This window comes from Pristis pectinata, chromosome 2, assembly GCF_009764475.1.
Source record: "Pristis pectinata isolate sPriPec2 chromosome 2, sPriPec2.1.pri, whole genome shotgun sequence".
In the NCBI taxonomy this organism is placed as follows: Eukaryota; Metazoa; Chordata; class Chondrichthyes; order Rhinopristiformes; family Pristidae; genus Pristis; species Pristis pectinata.
The window spans coordinates 92179192-92197536 of NC_067406.1; the positions used below are offsets into that span (position 1 = coordinate 92179192).

At 39.4% G+C, this 18345-nt stretch overlaps 1 protein-coding gene across 2 annotated transcripts in view; it reads left to right on the forward strand.

Moving 5' to 3' along the window:
* Window positions 1-18345, forward strand: part of sec24d (SEC24 homolog D, COPII coat complex component) — a 128789-nt gene that overhangs the window by 91054 nt on the left and 19390 nt on the right. For both annotated transcript variants that reach the window (XM_052010332.1, XM_052010333.1), the window contains 4 exons: window positions 4486-4582; window positions 9109-9254; window positions 12351-12489; window positions 17088-17206. In XM_052010332.1, coding sequence (XP_051866292.1) covers window positions 4486-4582; window positions 9109-9254; window positions 12351-12489; window positions 17088-17206 — 501 coding nt within the window. The remainder of the gene's footprint in view (window positions 1-4485; window positions 4583-9108; window positions 9255-12350; window positions 12490-17087; window positions 17207-18345) is intronic.

An 18345-nucleotide genomic window follows, 5' to 3' on the forward strand; every position in this document is an offset into this window, starting at 1 on the left:
TTTCTAGGTTTATGTAACCCTTAACTTCTGTCTCTTTCTGCTTCCACCACCCCCCCCCCCCCCACACCACCCCCATCTCTGGTCCTTCCATCTTTGTCCTTCTGTCCCCTTTCTGTCCCCTCTAGCCCCATCACCTGTTTTCATCCCCTTACCCCTCATGGTTGCATCCACCTACTACCCACACATTTTATCCAGCGGATCAACCCTCCCCTATCTAGTTCCATCTGCTCTTCACCTCTCCCCTCATGGTTCCAATTATCACCTTGCTTACTTGTCAGATTCCTGCACTGATAGCTTTTTTGTTCTCGCTTATCACCCTCCATCAGCTGCCCTCCTTCAGCCTCCCCTCCCCTCACCCTGCTCCATCTGCCTTCTGTTTTTCTTCTCGTCTTCCTCCATCTATCATCCACCTACCTCTGTCTCCCAACTCCACTTCAGCCTCCCCTCCCCTCCACCTTGCTCCATCTGCATATCATCCTTCACCCCTCTTCGATCCACCTACTGGCCTCTGCCTCACCACTCTCCCTCTCCTCTATATACTGGCTATCTTCCCTCTCCTCCTTGCTTATGGAGGGTATCAACCCGAATCGTCAACAATTCCTTTCCCGTCACAGATGCTGCTCGACCTATTGAGTTCCTACAGCAGATTGTTTGTTGCTCCAGATTCCAGCATCTGCAGTCTCTTGTGTTTCTGTTAACTATCATGGTTAGTACAATTTTGAAGTGAATCCTAGCAACCTCCAGTCCCTCTCTAACCAGCTTTTTATCCTTCCTGCGAAGGCTCCAATTCCCAGTGGCAGCCCCACTCTTGATGCATCTGATCTTCCACCCTGCTCTGGCTTCAGATCTTCCATCTCTCCTGGCACTGACCAATCTACCTTTCACCCGTTGTTCCTCTCCAAACCCAAGCTCGTCTTTCTCAACTCTGGGCTCCAGTTTTCCATACTCCAATCAGCTTCGCTGACGTTCTGACTCTGATCTCCTCTTTTCCTGCTCCTTCTTCCCTCACTTTCACTTCTTCCCTGATCTCTGGACTCCAATTCCCCTACTGTTTAGCTTTAGCCGACTGGTTAAACCAAAGGCATCAGAAAGTAAACACTTACTGTGAGGTAATGGAACTGTTGAAAACAGTCAAAATGCTTTTAGTCTTAATAAATTCATAATATAATTAGTAAGACAATACCTTGAGCAGAACCCAAGTTTGAACATCCTCATCTCAGTCCCTGGAAATAGGAAACACAATATGAGAGAGGAGATGAGTGTTCAAAAAGTGTTCCCAGATCAAGGCTTAGCCCAGCAGATAGATATACTCAGAGAACTGAGAAATCTGCAGATATCTATACTGCTGCATTGGACTCCATGTGGGACTAACTTGGAGCAGAAGGCTGCTCTTTAACCCGCACTCAGGACTCCCAAATCTCTGCCCTGTTATGGGTTTAATTGATTACCGCAATTAACCACAATTAATGTGTAATTTTGCAGTAGAATCTGTTCAAGCTAATTTTTTTTAATCCATACTGTAAACTAAAACTATAACCTGTGTCACAGTGGCTCACATCTCCAGAGATCCAAGTTCGATACTGACCTTGGGTGCTGTCTGTGTGGAGTTTGTACCATTTTCCTTGTGACTGCATGAGTTTCCACCAGGTGCACTGGTTTCCTCCACATTCCAATGCTGTGCTGATTGTTAGTTTAATTGGCAACTGTAAGTTACCCCTATAGTGTAGGTGGGTGTTGGGAGAATCAGGGGGTGTTAATGGGCATGTTTGAGATAATAGGTTGCAGGGAATTATGTGGGGGAATAGGATTGCTCTGAGAGCCGGCATAAATGTGATGAGCCAAATGGCCACCTTCCAAGTCATAAGAAAATACATGGAAAATGTACTTGTTGATAGAGAAACAGTTGTGTCCTTTAATTTTCATCTCAATTTGAAGCTTGGTAACTACACTGTAAACAATGAATTGTAAAATTAGATCGAAACTTATGAAAATCTCACAGTGGACACATTATCTATGTGGAACAGTTCATCTTTTCTCCCATACTGCTGGTTGGCACCAATGTAGAACAAGTGTTCATTTCTCTGTGTCACATACAGTTAGACAAATGGAGTTACATGTTCTCAATGCCGCTAATGACTCATGTCAACTTTCATTACCTTTGTGCTTTGTGAAGACAGTTCCAAAGGTACAGACCTCATATAAAATATATTTCTCACCATTCCAAAATTGTTTTTTGTGTTTAAATCCAAAAAGTTTTTGAATCCAAACCAAGATTTAACTTCGAGTTAAAAATAGCTTCTTGCTCAAACTTAGTGTGGAGTGGATTGCATAAAGGCAGGGTACTTGCTGACCTAAATTTAAGGCCTAATATATTTTAACTTCTGGGCCTCACTTAAAGTTCACTTCTTTCTTGACACAGCAGAAGGTTCATGCCTGCATGCTGATCTCCAGTTAAATAGCAGATAGGGATTTGGGGATTGGTGATAGGGCAGCCAGCTGAGGCATGATAGATCCCCAGTTTTTCTTTAGCAGACCTGCATCTTCATAATTTTGCCGACCAGCTGTTGACATGCTTGACACTGAGGTAAGTTGAGGTTGCTCCCTCAACTGGGTCATAGTTAAAACACCATCACGGTTCACTGGATTCACAGGGCTCTACTTAGGGTTGTGTTCGAGGATGATGCCTGATTCCAACAGACACCTCATCCACCACCAAAACAAGCAGCACGACATTTGGAATGCAGCATGAAATGGAGCCATGCCACTTTAACTGCTCGATTGCCAGAGGAAAAGAATTCAGGGCTGAATGGCCTGAATCAGTTCCTATATTTCTGGATATACCTAAAATTCCTCCTGTTTTTAAGAAGCCTCCCCATAAATTTAGAAATGCTAAATAGATGTACATATATAGGAACATGGTTGAATATCTATAAAACAATTAATAGAAGAATGAGGACTATTTCAATTCTCATTAATTTCAATTAATGAGGATTATTTCAACCAGATCTGCTGGTTTAGGAAGGTATTCCATTTTCTTCTGAGTGTTTGTACTGGGCAAGCAGTTTCTGTACAATTGGTCATCTGTTCCAAGCTGTTACATCTTAAATTGCTGTTAGTAATTTCCTTCCTTTGATGTTTGGAGAAAAAATATTTTCCACCACTTGTAAAATGATAAATCATGCCGCTTTAATAATTATTTGCAAACGAGGATGGATTCAGCTTTCTTGGAACTTTGTCACAGTTCACTGGCATTAAGTTAACAATTATCTTTACTTGTATAATTTGGATCACAATTTGTTCATGAATATAATCTGGTGTGCCTCTAGGGGATTTATTTAATTGGCTTATATTTTTGAGGCCTGTATTAGAACATAGAACAGTACAGCACAGGAATAAGCCCTTCGGCTCACGATGCTGTGCCAAACTAATTAAGCTAATGACACTTAATACCTTCTGCCTGCAAATGGTCCATGTCCCTCCGTTCTCTGCATATTCATGTGCCTATCTAAGAGCCTCTTAAATGCCTCTATCGTATCTGCCTCCACCACAACCCCTGGCAGTGCATTCCAGGCACCTACCACTCTCTGTGTAAACAAAAAACCTGCCAGGCACACCTCCTTTGAACTTTCCCCCTCTAACCTTAAATGCATGCCTAGAGGGGAAAAGTTCAAAGGAGGTGTGCTGGCAGGCTTTTTTCCATTAGACATTTCAACCCTGGGAAAAAGATATCAGGTATCTACTCTCATAATTTTATAAACTTCTATCAGGTCTTCCCTCAGCCTCCACCACTCCAGAGAAAACAACCCTACTTTGTCAAACCTCTCCTTATAGCACAAACTCTCTAATCCAGGCAGCATGCTGGTAAACCTCTTCTGCACCCTCTCCATAGCCTGTACATTCTTCCTATAATGGGGCAACCAGAATTGAATACAGTACTCCAGATGTGGCCTAACCAGAGTTTTACAAAGCTGCAACATAACTTCTTGACTCTTGAACTCAGTGCTTTGACTAATAAAGGCAAGCATGCCGTATGCCTTCTTTATCACCCTATCAACTTGCATGGCAACTTTCAGGGAGCTATGGACTTGGACCACAAGATCCATCTGTACATCAGAGGGATCCGTCCTTCGGTATTGGATTCATCATATAGAAATGTCAACAAATACTCATTCTGTGACTGAGCAAGTTCTGTGTGACATGAAAAATGCACCAAAATGCTGTTGATTAAATTAATTTTTAATTAACTATATCATTCAATGGAATCACATACAAAAAGGTTTAATAGGAAGCAATAAACTATTGATTGAAAGGTAATACAATTTTGGAAATACTATTATAATTATATATTATGTTTTTAAATTTGTTTCATGCAAGAAGCATTTGTTTGATTTAGTTTTTGCTGCAAGTTTTATATACTGTTACACAGTGCCATCAGCTGGTCGAATCAGTACTCCTCAAGCTCCTTGTCACATTTTTCTTGTACAGATACAGCCTGATGGTGAACACTTCTTGAATGATCTAAGAAAAGACGTACAGAAGTCAATAGGATTTGATGCCATCATGAGGGTCAGGACAAACACAGGTGAGAAGGCACTGAATGAGGAATTTGAGGTCAAGTAATTTGAATCAAGGGTGTTTTACATAGTAATACATTGAACATTTCAGGTACAGAGTGAGATTTTATTTATCATCATGAACTGCACATTTTTGTGTTTCTGACTTTTTTTATAAATTAGGAATATCCAAAGCTAAGTTGTTCATTCAAGTGGTTTTATGATAGAATTGTGTGATTTAAACAGAAATAGTATTGGTTTATATTTTACAGTCATTGTCAAACAAGTGTACCATTGTTCATTGTACTTGTCTGCATCCTGTGGATTTTTCACTGGAACTTGCAGTGATTAGCCGTTTTTCAGCACTGCACATCTCCACAGGGGCGCTGCAGCTGTGGGACAAATGAAAGCAACAGTTTTAAGTCCTTAACTAATCACACTGAAGAATCCTTATTGCAGTATGCAGAATCAGAAAGTGCATGAGATTTGTTCAACACATACACAGAACACAAAATAAGGTGTAGGAAAAAAAGGTGAGATTTAAGAGCAAGAGATGGAAGATACAGAAAGAAAAGTTTTCTAAAGGAATGGTTTAATTTATTTTTAATTTGTTTTTCTTAAATATCCAACAATAATTAAAATCTGTGAGATTGCAATCTCAGACTTTTGAAAGTTAAAATTCAATGCTAAAGAGATTGCTTGATAGGCTTTAGACTTAAGGAGCTGCTAAACATTCACACACGTTGGAATGGACAAACCCAACCTTTCCTGTGGGATTTATTGTGCATTATCATCTGCCCTTCCATATGTTTGATTTGAACAACTTGGAAAGCAACTTCCTGATTTCTGCATTTAGCTCTCCATGTGCCTTTGCTGTTCATTAATGCTTGATTTACCCTTTCATAGATGTAAATGCTGATAGCATTATTTTTATTAACCATCCTGGCGAATCCATTCAATATCATTAAGCATTTTCTCTTTTAAATCTGATTGCAGTATCAGAAATAAAAACAGAGAATAATGAAAATGCACACCACTTCCATTGTCTGGATAGTTTCTGTTGGAACAGTGAAAGCTAAAAGGTGACTTGATAAAGGCTCTTAAGTTTTGAGAAAAATATTGCAGTTGAGAATCATCATATTAAAATTATCACTGAGCAATTGTGGGGAGATTTTAACAGAAATAAAGTGGCTATAGAAAAAGAAATGCTTTGCCACATGGAATTGTTGAAGCCATTTGAACAATTGAACATTGTTTTTACCAAGGGAAAACTGGATCAATGTTTAAACAAAAGAGGATACAGGACTTTGGAGAGAGACTAAAGTTGAGTGAGTTAGTTTAGGATTGCAAAGCCCAAATAAGCCAAATCACCTACTCACATCTGTAAGCTTCCAAGAGACATTAAAGCACCAATCACACAATCAATTAAACTTGTGTGAGTTTTAAGTAAAACTCCATAAGATGTTTAGAACTGGAAGTGGTAAGTGCAATATGTGACATCCTGGTTGATCAGTGCATCAAATAATCGATGAAAGACAATACTCATCTGGTATTGACCGAAGACTAAGCCAAGTACAGGAAATTGAACGACAGAACATAGGCGGCACCATGGCACCACAGATAGTGCTGCTGCCTCACAGTCCTAATTATCTGGGTTCATTCCTGATCTCCAGTGCTATCTGTGTGTGGAGTTCACTGATATTCCTATGACTATGTGGACTTCCTCTAGGTGCACTAGTTTCCCCCTACATCCCAAATACTAGCCACTCGGCCTCTGAAAATTATCTCTAGTGTAGGTGGTAGGAGAATCGGGGAAATTAGTGAGCATGTAAGGGAGAAAAGGTTACAAGAAAATAATTGAGGGAATGGGACTGATCAGATAGAGTTGACATTGACTCCATGGGCCAAGTGTCCATTTTCTTTATTGTTATGAAATATCTAGAATTCAGGTATAGGAAAAACCAGAGTTCGGCAAAAAAATGGAAAAGCTGAGTATTTATTAAATGGTGAAAGATTGAAAGGTGTTGTTATTGATATTCAGAGGGGACTGGGAGTCCATGTCTCTGAATTATTGCAAGTTAGCACGTGGATAAACAAAGCAATTAGGAAGGCAAACAACATGTTGGCCTTTATTGCAAGAAGATTTGAGGGCTAGAGATATTTTTCTTCAGTTATAAATACACCTATTGAGACTGCATCCACTAGAATATTATGTGCAGGTCGGATCTCCTAAAGTAAAGAAGGATAGGTTTAGTGAGAGTGCAGCAAAGGTTCACCGGACTGTTTCCTGGATGCAAAGTTTGTTGTATAAGGAGAGCTTAAGCAACAGGACCTATAGAATTTAGAGGAGTGAGAGGGAATCTCATTAAAATGTACACAATTCTTACAAGGCTTAACAGAGTAAATGCAGAGCTGAGGTTTCTCCAGGCAGGGATGTCTAAAACCAGGTGTTACAGTCTCAGAGTAAGTGGTTAGCCATTCAAATTTCTTCTTTGAGAGAGTAGTGAATCTTCAGCTTTCTCTACCCAAGGGGGTTGGTGAGGCTCAGTCGCTTAGTGTATTCATGAGAGAATAGAAACAGGCCCTTTGGCCCAACTGGCCATGCCAACCAAAACGCCCATCTAAGCTAGTCCCATTTGCCCATGTTTGGCCCATATCCTTCTAATCCTTTCAAGCCTTTCCTATCAGTGTACCTGTCCAACTGCCTTTTAAAAGTTGTTATTGTATCTGCCTCAACCACTTCCTCTGGCAGCTCATTCCATATACATACCACCTTCTGTGTAGAAAAAGAAGTTGCCCCTCAAGTTCCTATTAAACCTTGCCACTCTCACCTTAAACCTATGCCTTCTAGTTCTTGATACCCCAAACCCTGGGAAAAAGACAAAGTGCATTTACTCTATCTATGCCCCTTGTGATTTTATACACCTCTATAAGATCACCTCTCAGTCTCTTACACTCCAAGGAAAAAGTCCTAGTCTGTCCAACCTCTCCCTTTCACTCAGTCCCTCAAATTCTGACAACATCTTCGTAACTCTTTGCTGCACTCTTTCCAGTTTAATAACATCTTTCCTATGGCAAAGTGACCAAAACTGAACACAATACTCCCAAGTGCAGCCTCACCAATGTCTTGTACAACTACAACATAACCTCCCAACTTCTCTATTCAGTGCTGATTGATGAAGGCCAGCATGTCAAAAGCCACCTTCACCACCCTGTCTGCCTGTGAACCATGTATCTGAAATCCAAGGTCTTTCTGTTCTATAACATTCCCCAGGGCTCTATCATTCACTCTGAAAGTCCTATTCTGGTTTGACATTCCAAAATGCAACACTTTGCACGTATGAATTAAACTCCATTTGCCATTCCTTGGCCCACTTACCCAGATAATCAAGACCCCCTTGTAATTTTTGATAACCTTTACTGTTGATGATACCACCTATTTTAGTGTCATCTGCAAGCTTGCTAACCATACCTTGTACATTTTGCATCTAAATTGTTGATATAGATGATAATGTACCTAGCACTGACCCCTGGGGAACACCACTAGTTACAGGCATCCAGTCTGAGAAGCAACCTTCCACCATCACCCTCTGCTTCCTACCATTAAGCCAATTGTGTATCCAGTTAGCTAGCTCTCCCTGGATCCCATGTGATCTAACCTTCCAGAGTAGCCTACCATGTAGAACCTTATCGAAGGCCTTATTAAAGTCCATAAAGGCCACATTACTGCCCTGTCCTCATCAACCTTCTTGATCACTTCATCAAAAAACCAAGTCAAGTTCGTAAGACATGATCCCCCATGCACAAAGCCGTGCTGACTACCCTTAATCAACCCCTGTCTTTACAGATGTATATATATCTTATCCCTCAGAATCCTCTCCAGTAACTTACCACAGACGTTAGGCATACTGGTGTATAGTTCCCAGGTTTTTCTTTGCAACCCTTCTTAAATAAAGGCATATCATTCGCTACCCTCCAGCCTAACAGCACCTCACCCATGGCTAACAATGATGCAAATATCTCAGCCAGGGTTCCTGCAGTTTCTTCTCTAGCCTCCCACAGCATTCTTGAATATACCTGGTCAGGCCTCTGAGATTTGTCTACCTCCATACATTTTAAGATGTCTAGCACATCATGCAGACTATCCCCAGACATCCCTATTAACTTTCCCTAGTCCCAAAGTCTTCACGTCTTTCTCCACAGTAAAAATAGAAGAAAAATATTCGTTGAGGACCTTGCCCATCTCCTGCGGCTCCACACGTAGATGTCCACCTTGGACTCTGAGGGGCCCTATTCTCTCTCTAGTTATTTTGGTTACAGGTAGAGCTAGTTATTGTCATCATACAAGTGGAAACTGCCTTCACCTTTTCAGAAGATTTTGCAGAAGGGCAGGATGTAGATCAAGAGAAGAGGCGACAGATCCTTTAGAGACACCAGAGGTAACACTGGGAAGGTGTTTAAAATACATTTGTGAAGTTTGCAAGATGTTGAACAATCAAGAAAGTTTTTATGCTCTCTGTACATTCTAAACATTTTCTTTTAATATTTTATTAAGGTTTCAGAGCAACCGAATTCTTGGGTTCCATGTATATGAACAACACAACTGATGTGGAATTGGCTGCCATTGACTGTGATAAGGCAATCACAGTAGAATTCAAACATGATGATAAGCTCAGCGAAGAGAATGGAGCCTTAATCCAGGTAAAGTGCATCAGCATAGCTGTGTTACCTGAACTTTCTTTACAACATATAAACAGTTTCTAGAACTTAATATCTGTGAGATTACTTTGGCAAGTCACAGCCAACTTTAGTAATTTGTATTTGGATAAGCATCTATTAGTGGGTAGGAATAATAAAGCTAAAGAAGAGACCTACCATGCAATGGCAGGACTATAGAGTAAACACAATCAAAAACACCTTGTGTATTCATTCATTTTATTGTTGTTTGAATTGCCTTGTTCTTTAGAAACTGGGTGCCACATTTACTTAAATTGCACCTACAGTTCAAAGATAATTTTTTGCTGTGTAAGACACTTTGGGAAACTCTTAAAAGGCAAATCTTTTCTATCCTTTCCACCATCTTTGCCTTGATTCTAGAAGTCAAGACAAATCACGGTAGGGAAGAGAAGAAAATAGAAGCAACAAAGAGCCTGCTTTATTTAGGACCTTTCATAACTTCAGGGCATCCTAATGTGTTTTGCAACCAACGAATTGCTTTGGTATATAGTCTCTCTTGTACTATCGGAAATAAGAGAAGTTCAACTTGTTCACAGGAAGATTCCATAAACACTAATGAGATAATGACCAAATAGGTTATTTCATTAATTGTCGTCTGAGTGATAACTATTGGCCAGGGCACTGAGGAGAACACTTTTGCTCTTCTTCAGTTAGTGCCATGAGTTCTTTTACATTAACTTGATGGGGCAAATGAGACTTCAGTTTATGCATCTCATCAAAAGCATGGCACACTCCACAATGCAGGGTGTATCCTGTCTAACGAATTTGTTTGAATTATTTGAAGAGGTAACAACATGTATCGATGAGGGCAGGGTAGTAGATGTGTTTTACATGGACCTTAGTAAAGCCTTTGACAAGGTCCCACATGGGAAACTGGTTCAAAAGGTTAGAGCCCATGAGGTTCAGGCCAACTTTGCTACCTGGGTCCAAAATTGGCTTGGCAATAGGAGAAAGAGAGTGATTGCAGAGGTTTGCTTTTGCAATTGGATGCCTGTGACTAATGGTGGCCCACAAAGATCAGTGCTGTTTGTAATATACCTGAATGACCTGGATGTGGATGTGGGAGGTAAGATCAGTAAGATTGCAGATGACATGAAGATTGACAGAGTTGTTGATAGTATGCGCAGGTTGGTAATTGTGTGGGTGAGTGGTTGAATCTGGAAGAACTGGTGGGAATATGGGGAGAATAAAATGGGATTAGTGTAGGATTGGTGTAAATGGGTGCTTGATGATCGGCATGGACTCGGTGGTCCGTAGGGCCTGTATCCATGCTCTAGGACCTCATTGTATGGAAGGTCATCTTAGGCTGCAGAGAGCTATAGATCTTTAGGTGAAACAAGCTGAAAAATGGCAGATGGACTTTCATCCAGATAAATGTGAGGTGATGCATTTTGGGAGCACTAATGAGGCTAGGACATACACCATGGGCAAGTACAGTCTTGAGGAGTATTGAGAAACAGGGAAACCTCACATTACATGTCCAAAGATCCTGGAAGGTGGCTACACAAGTAGACAACATGATTAGGAAGACATAAGAGATATTGGCCTTCATTAGTCAGGGTATTGATTACAGAAGTAGGGATGTTATGCTCTATAAAACCTTGGTCAAACGTCAGCTGGAGTACTGCGCGCAGTTTTGGTCACCATGTTGGAGGAAGGATATGATGGTGCTGGAGAGGATGCAGAGGAAGTTAATCAGGATTTTGCCTGGGATGGAGCAGTTTAGTTTTGAGAGATTGGAGAAGCTGGGTCTGTTCTCTCTGGAGCAGAGGAGGTAAGAGGGGTCAATACTGAGATGTATAAAATTAAGAGGGATGTAGATAGAGTAGACTGCAAGAAGCTTTTCTCCATATCAGAGGTACATTAAGCTAGAGGGCATAGGTTAGGAAGAGTGGGAAGAGATTCAAAAGGGATATGAGGAGGACCTTCTCCACCCAGTGAGTGGTAAGTAACTGGAATGAACTGCCTGAGAGAGTGGTTGAAGTTGGGTTGCTGACTGCATTTAAGAATTGTCTCAATGAATACTCGAATCTCTTAGGCATAGTGGGCTGTGGGTGAAGTGCTGGGTGATGGGGTTAATTTGGAAGAGTGCTGACTAGTCGGTGTGGATGAGTTGGGCCGAATGGCCTGTTTTTATGCTGTACGATTCTATGATTCTGTGTGATTTCCAAGGAAAACAAAGCATACTGTGGAAAATTTAATTTGTTTCAAGCTAAATTTAATTTAACAAAATGATGGCAAGATTTACATCATGTTGATATTAAATTTTTCTTTCAGTTTCATGGTCATTCTTTCTCAGCATAACCTAAACCTAAGTTACCTAGAGGCCTGTCAAGCAGATCAAGATGGTGTTGATTGATCACAGTGTAAAAATTAATAACCACAGTTTATAGTAAATTAGTGCTAATCAAGAACAGGGTTAATAGGAAGATCATATTGAATGATACTGAAGAAGTTATGGTTACAAAGTACTTTGACAGAAAGTGACCATATATGGTGTGCTGTTTCACTGAGATATTATTTGATGCTGAAAACGAATGTGTTCTATCTTTTGGCAGAGAGAAAAAGCTACCCTAGGAAGAAGGCAAATCAGAATTCAGAGATAGCTATTAAAATGCAGGTGGAAAACAAAATCTAAAAATAATCTGTATGTAAATGTAATCCTAATGCAGAGCTTTGTGAGACAGGAAACCCGGTTGCAAATTGAAAATCCCATGGATAGTATGAGTCTATTGTCTTCACTGGGTGAAAGATCTGAGGGGCAATATATGCAATATGCAAACTTTTTATTTGGCATATTCATATTTGGCAAATTCATGATATTTACTTTTAAGAGTTCACTTATTGGGTCGTTTCTTTCTCAGCTAGGGCTGTCATAATATTCTATTTATTGCTGTTTACCTTTCTTAAGTGTTGAATTTTTTTTAGATTAATGCAGTTTACCTTTCAAGTAGAGATAAACAACGAGGACGTGATTAATGATTTGCTGATTTTATGTTTTGGTTTAAAAATCTGAAATGCAAGGCAGATATGTCACGTGCTTTGTTTTTTTCTCTCCAGTGTGCCCTGCTGTACACTAATGTTGCTGGGCAGAGACGCCTGCGCATCCATAACCTGGCTTTAAACTGCAGCTCTCAGCATACTGACTTGTACAAGAGCTGCGAGACAGATGCACTCATCAATTTTTTTGCCAAATCAGGTAAAATGTTGCCTTGCTGTTTTAATTTGTCATTTGAAATAGTTTTATTTCCTATGGCTTTTGTGACTCAGTTTATGTCTTCCCACCTATTTTGCCTCAGAAGAAACAATCAGCACAGATGTAGAGTTGATTACTAAGAAGTGTGCTTCAGGAATATACTGAGAGACTTGAGACAGATATTGCTTCTTCCACATTATTGCTGTGTCTGAAATAAGGAAAACCTGGTTATAACATCAGCCAGCATAGGACGTTAATTTGAATTTTCTTAAAGGTACTGTTGGAGGCCTCTCAAAAACAGCCAAAACTTTTAAAATATTATATTGTTGTTACCCAGAAGAAGCTGCTGTCACAGGCATTACCCCTCTTCACCTGCCACCATCTCATTAACTGCCTGTGGGCTAAATCGGCATCAGGTTCAGCTGGGATTTATCAGGCTGTGAACAGTGAGTTGTGTCAGAACATTCTTTTGCTCCCCACAGCATCCTCCTCCTATTTAAATGTGACCCAATGCCATATTAGGCTTTGGTTGCTAGCTGACATGGACTGGTGTAAAGCAAACCCTCCATGACTTACATATCTATTGTTTGAGTTTAATTCCGTGCTTCCCGATGCAGAATGCAGCAACATGGTCCTTCCACCAGCATTAATCTTTATTCTGTTGGCCCAATGTACCAATTAACTGGATGTATGTGACATTTCAAAGTGGAAATTAGTCCTCTGCAGTATGTGCTGAAAGTGTGATGTGGCAACATGTGTTAAACACCATATCTGTAGTTTGGTTGCATTAAAGTATTTAACACTTACGACAAAGGACAAATTACTACCTTACCATGGAGTTAGTGATTGGACATACTGGTATTAATGATGCTTTTAACTTATGTCCTGCCCATTCCTAGCATGCTAAGTATATATGCCATCGTAAAATTGACACAAAGCTTAATTGTAAGTAGGCTAGTTGATTCATTTGCTAAAGAGAGTATGCTGTTTTAAACATTAATTTTAAGTAAATAACAGTTTCTATTTTAATATGTTTTAATTTGTTACTTGAAAAAAATGTTAAACTGCTTTGTATCAGGAGATTTCTATGTATATCAAAGTTCTCCCAAACTTTGGAGAAAGGTCTGCAGTAATTCATTTCACACTGGAATGTCTGCTTGACTGGGTTTTGTTCCATTGCTATAAATATTCAAAGTACACTTTCAGCTTGGGAGCACTTTTTAAGTGCTACAACAGACATTATGAAGGATTGTTTCGTTTTAATATTTATATTTATGGATACCCTTTGTCTTTGAACTGCAATTCAACTGTAGCTCAGTTAAATCAGTCCTGTACTAGCTGGTCTGATTTTATCTACCTGAAAAGAAAAATCCATTGTAGTTCATATTATTAAGTTTTTAAATTTTTTTTTAAATTTTAAATTTTATTTACAGCATGATAACAGGCCCTTCCGGCCCAACGAGTCCACGCCGCCCATTTTAAACCCAAATTAACCTACACGTACATCTTTGCAATGTGGGAGGAAACCGGAGCACCCGGAGGAAACCCACGCAAACACGGGCAAATGTACAAACTCCTTACAGACAGTGATGGGAATCGAACCCCAATCGCGGGCACTGTAATAGCATCACACTAACCGCTACGCTACCGTGCCGCCCTAAGTTTGTTTCTAAATGACTTCTCAGTGATTAACATGTATAGAATTCAAGTTATATTGGAGTACCAGATGTCATTGGGCAATTAAAGCCATGTTTTCTTTACAAATAACTGTAATCATGGTTTTATCAAGATGACCACAAAAAGTTGCATTGTATCAAGATGTTCCTTTGTGAGTACAACACTTGTTCACTTCAGATCAAATTACCTAACATGGTTTTATTAAATCACCAATAAATAGTGTATTCATGGACCACAATTTTAGCACTGGTGCAAAATGAAAATAGTTTCCTTTGCAAAGCTTGGACCAATGGTCAAGTTTAGGGCTCTGAAGCTAAGCCAAGGGTATTGGTTCCTGAACTAGATTTGCACTATAACTGCAACATAGTGACAAAGTAAGACAGACTTTACACTGGCATCACAGCTATTCTGTAAAGGCCTCCCTCCCCCTCCCCCTCCCTCTCCCCCAGTGTTTAGTTTCCAGTAAATTAGTTGCAGGAGAGATTTGACTTTGTGATCTTGTACTAAAAGCAAGACTCTGTCATTTGAATAAAAGAAAGGTTCATAAGTTGCAGTTCTCAAAGAAAATTGACTGCACAGATCTAGCAATCTCTGGACACAGATTTGCACATTCCTGGTATGAATTGGTCAGTCATCAGTGCCAAGGGATCTCTGGCAATTAGCAGCGGTGATGTCTTCAAGCAGACTGAGCACCCAATTGCATTAAAGTTAAATACTGAAAACTAGAGAGCAAAAGCATAACTTCTAGCCAACCTTTTAAACATTTTACTTAATACAAAATAAGGTTGGAACTTAGAAATGAGACTGGTGGAAGCTGAAATGTCAAAAACAAACTTTTAAAAAGAAAAATATAAACTTAATTATTTTCAAATCCATTTGTCTAAGAATTCATTCCAGTGGTAGTACTAAGCACACACATAATAGTATTTACATGTTCTACTTGGCTTCTGAAATTTGGTTTTACTGAAGTCACTGAAACAAAATTTCAAAAGCAGTGTGTAATGCACAGCAGTTCCTTTTATCATGTACTTAGCACAACTGATGAAGGATAAATTTCAAGGCAACTGAAGTTTGAAGTATTTGTTTGAGGAAATGGTAGTTCACATGTATAAAAATATTTTTTAGGGCCAGAAAGGTTGTTGAGCAGTACTTGTATACCACTGCAGAAGTTCATATAGACATCTTTCAACAGGAATTTTTAAATTGAATATTTTCTGAAAGCCTAAAGTTCTTGTCTTGTCACTACTTTCTGAAAATTAGATTTGATTAGTCTGAAAAACAACAGATCCTGCGGAGGAGCAGGCAATCACTGATAACTTCTAAATTATAATATCTAACTCCAGACATTGCTGTCAGTTATACAGCAGCTAATGCCAATCCATTTTGATGGTGAATGGAAATGTTTTCATTACAGTAAAACCATAAAGTTTTCATGAACAGCTAACATGAATGCCATAATTGACCTTTTGCTCTCAGAGGAACCAATCACTGTGAGTCCATAGTTCCCTGAAAGTGGCATCACAAGTGGATAGGATGGTAAAGAAGGAATTGGAGCATAGAGTATAAAAATTGACAAGTCATGTTGCGGCTGTACAAAACTTTGGTGAGGCCATGTTTGGAGTATTGTGTGCAGTTCTGTTCATCACACTGTAGGAAGGATGTGGAGGCTTTGGAGAGGGTGCAAAAGTGATTCACCAGGATGTTGTCTGGATTGTAATGTTTAAGGAGAGGTTGGACAAACTTGGATTGTTTTCTCTGGAGAGTTGGAGGCTAAGGGTTGACTTGATAGTAAGTAGTGTGTAAAGTCATGCGACGTATAGATAGGGTAGATAGTTGGAATTGTTTTCTCAGAGTGGAAATGTCAAATACTTGAGGGCATAGGTTTAAGGAGAGAGGGGAAAGTTTAGAGGAGATGTATGAGGCAATTGTTTACACAGAGAGTGCTACACAGAGAGTGCCACCAGAGGAGGTGGTAGAAGCAAATATGATACCAAAGTTTAAGAGGCATTTAGACACATGAACAAGCAGAGAATGGAGGGATACAGACCATGTGCAGGCAGATGGGATTAGTTTAGATTGATATCATGGTTGCTGCTGACATGGTGGACCAAAGAGCCTGTTCCTGTGCTGTACTGTTCTATGTTCTATTGCATGAGACCTTCAAAAAAAAAACTGACACACTTCCTCATGGAAGAGTGAAGGATCCCACTATCTGAGGATGATCAAGATCTTTTCCTGGCAAGTGTCTAACATTTCCCTTTCGAGCCAAAATTTGATAATTTTGGCTATGCAGTGTGTACTTTGGGACATCTGAAAAAGACATGAAAGGCAGATATAAAAGCATATCTGTTTTTTAGATTTTAGTCTTTGAAATATGGTTACAAAGCATTTCCACTTTGCATAAAATATAACCAAGTGTGAAAAAACTGTTTTGAAAGAAGCTTCTTTCTCTTGCCAAGGTGAAGGGAGTGCTGCTGGTAGAAACGTTCCTTTAGTATCATCATAAATGAACTCTTTACCCAATGGAAAGACAATAAGCATCAAATTCTGCTGACATTCTGTTGAAGTGTGAAAATCCAATTCTTGACATCAAGCATTCCAACACTATAATACTTGAGCTGTAATTACTATCATCTTCTGAAAGGAAGTGCACTCTATGCTTGATGATTGTAACCACTCTGATAAATACTTGACTGTTGAGGATTTGTGGATTGAATTGATACAGTGAGTAGTAGGATAATTCACAAAATGCAGTTTTACTGAATCTTTCCTACAGAGATAATTTAAAAATTACAAAATGATTGTTCTCAATTTATATAAAATATAATTACTGTTTTCCTTAATGACATTGCTTAAGATTCTTGACTGTATGAAGCTGGTGGAATAAAATTTTAAAATGTTTTTGTTTTGATTATATTAACCAGCTTACAAAGCCATTCTAAACCAACCACTGAAGACTGTTAGAGAGATACTGGTTAATCAAACTGCTCACATTCTGGCTTGTTACAGGAAGAATTGTGCTAGCCCTTCATCAGCTGGACAGGTGAGTACAAGTATACAGCTATAAACAAAATCAGAAGTGCACTGTACAAGTGATGTATCTATCTATTAAGAAATGATAGTATTTTTATTGCTACTGTCATTGATCTTTTCCTAATTTTAAATTAAACTTTCAAATAAACATTCTTATTCATCTCTCCAATTTGCCTCAAAACCAATATAAATTTCAATAATATTTAGTTCTTCTGTTTCACAAAACCATTAATTTAACTTTATAAAAGCAATATCTATCTTACAGTAAAATACCTAAGCTGGAAAAGCATACATTCTAGTGTTATTGCTTCAGATTCTAATGTACGTAATAAAAAGTATTCTTTTTCAATTCATTCTTTTAAAACCAGAATAGAGGGCATCCAGGGATTAATGAATTCCAAAGCTTTTTTTTGTTTTATTTCACTCACATAAATGAAGAAAGATGTAAATTGAAAGAATTACTCAATGTATTTGCTGATTCTGCATCAACCTTTAGCACTGGGCAAACACCAATTCAAAGGCTGGATATTAATAGGAATCATGGTGCAGGTTGGTGTTTTTTGTGACTGGGAAACATGGAAGAACTATTTCCCTCAGGAACTAGCTGCCTTTAACAGCAGGACCTGATTAACGTTTTTGTGTCTTTATTTCCCAACCACAGATGTTGAGATTGGCTAGTTTAAGCATCAGGCCACAGTAAGCGAGAACAGAGCAGGAAGGGAGGGCAGAATCAGAGGCCTTGGCGACAATGCATGGATTAGTGGAAGAGAATGGAGGTCACGAAGGAGTTAAGTGGTTCAAGAAGGCTGGTGGGGTGATGTGCAGAAGAGTGGAAGATTAGAAGGATCAGGGATAGATCAGAGATTGATAGTAGATGCATGATTATGTTGGACATTAGAGGTCTCATGAGAAGGTAAATTAAACTGTGAGCCTCAGGATGAGATTGAGAGATTAGGATAAGGATTAGAAGAGGCGCGGAGGCAGAGGAGTAGGCATATTCAGCGAAAATAGATCATGCGATTGTGGGTGGTTGTCAGGACTGGAGAGGAATTTTGTAAAGATTGGGAAACTTGATGGGCCAGAGTGAAGGAAAAAGGAAGAGTAATGGGAGGAGGGGAGGGGCTCAAATATGGGGGTGGGTTAAGCAAA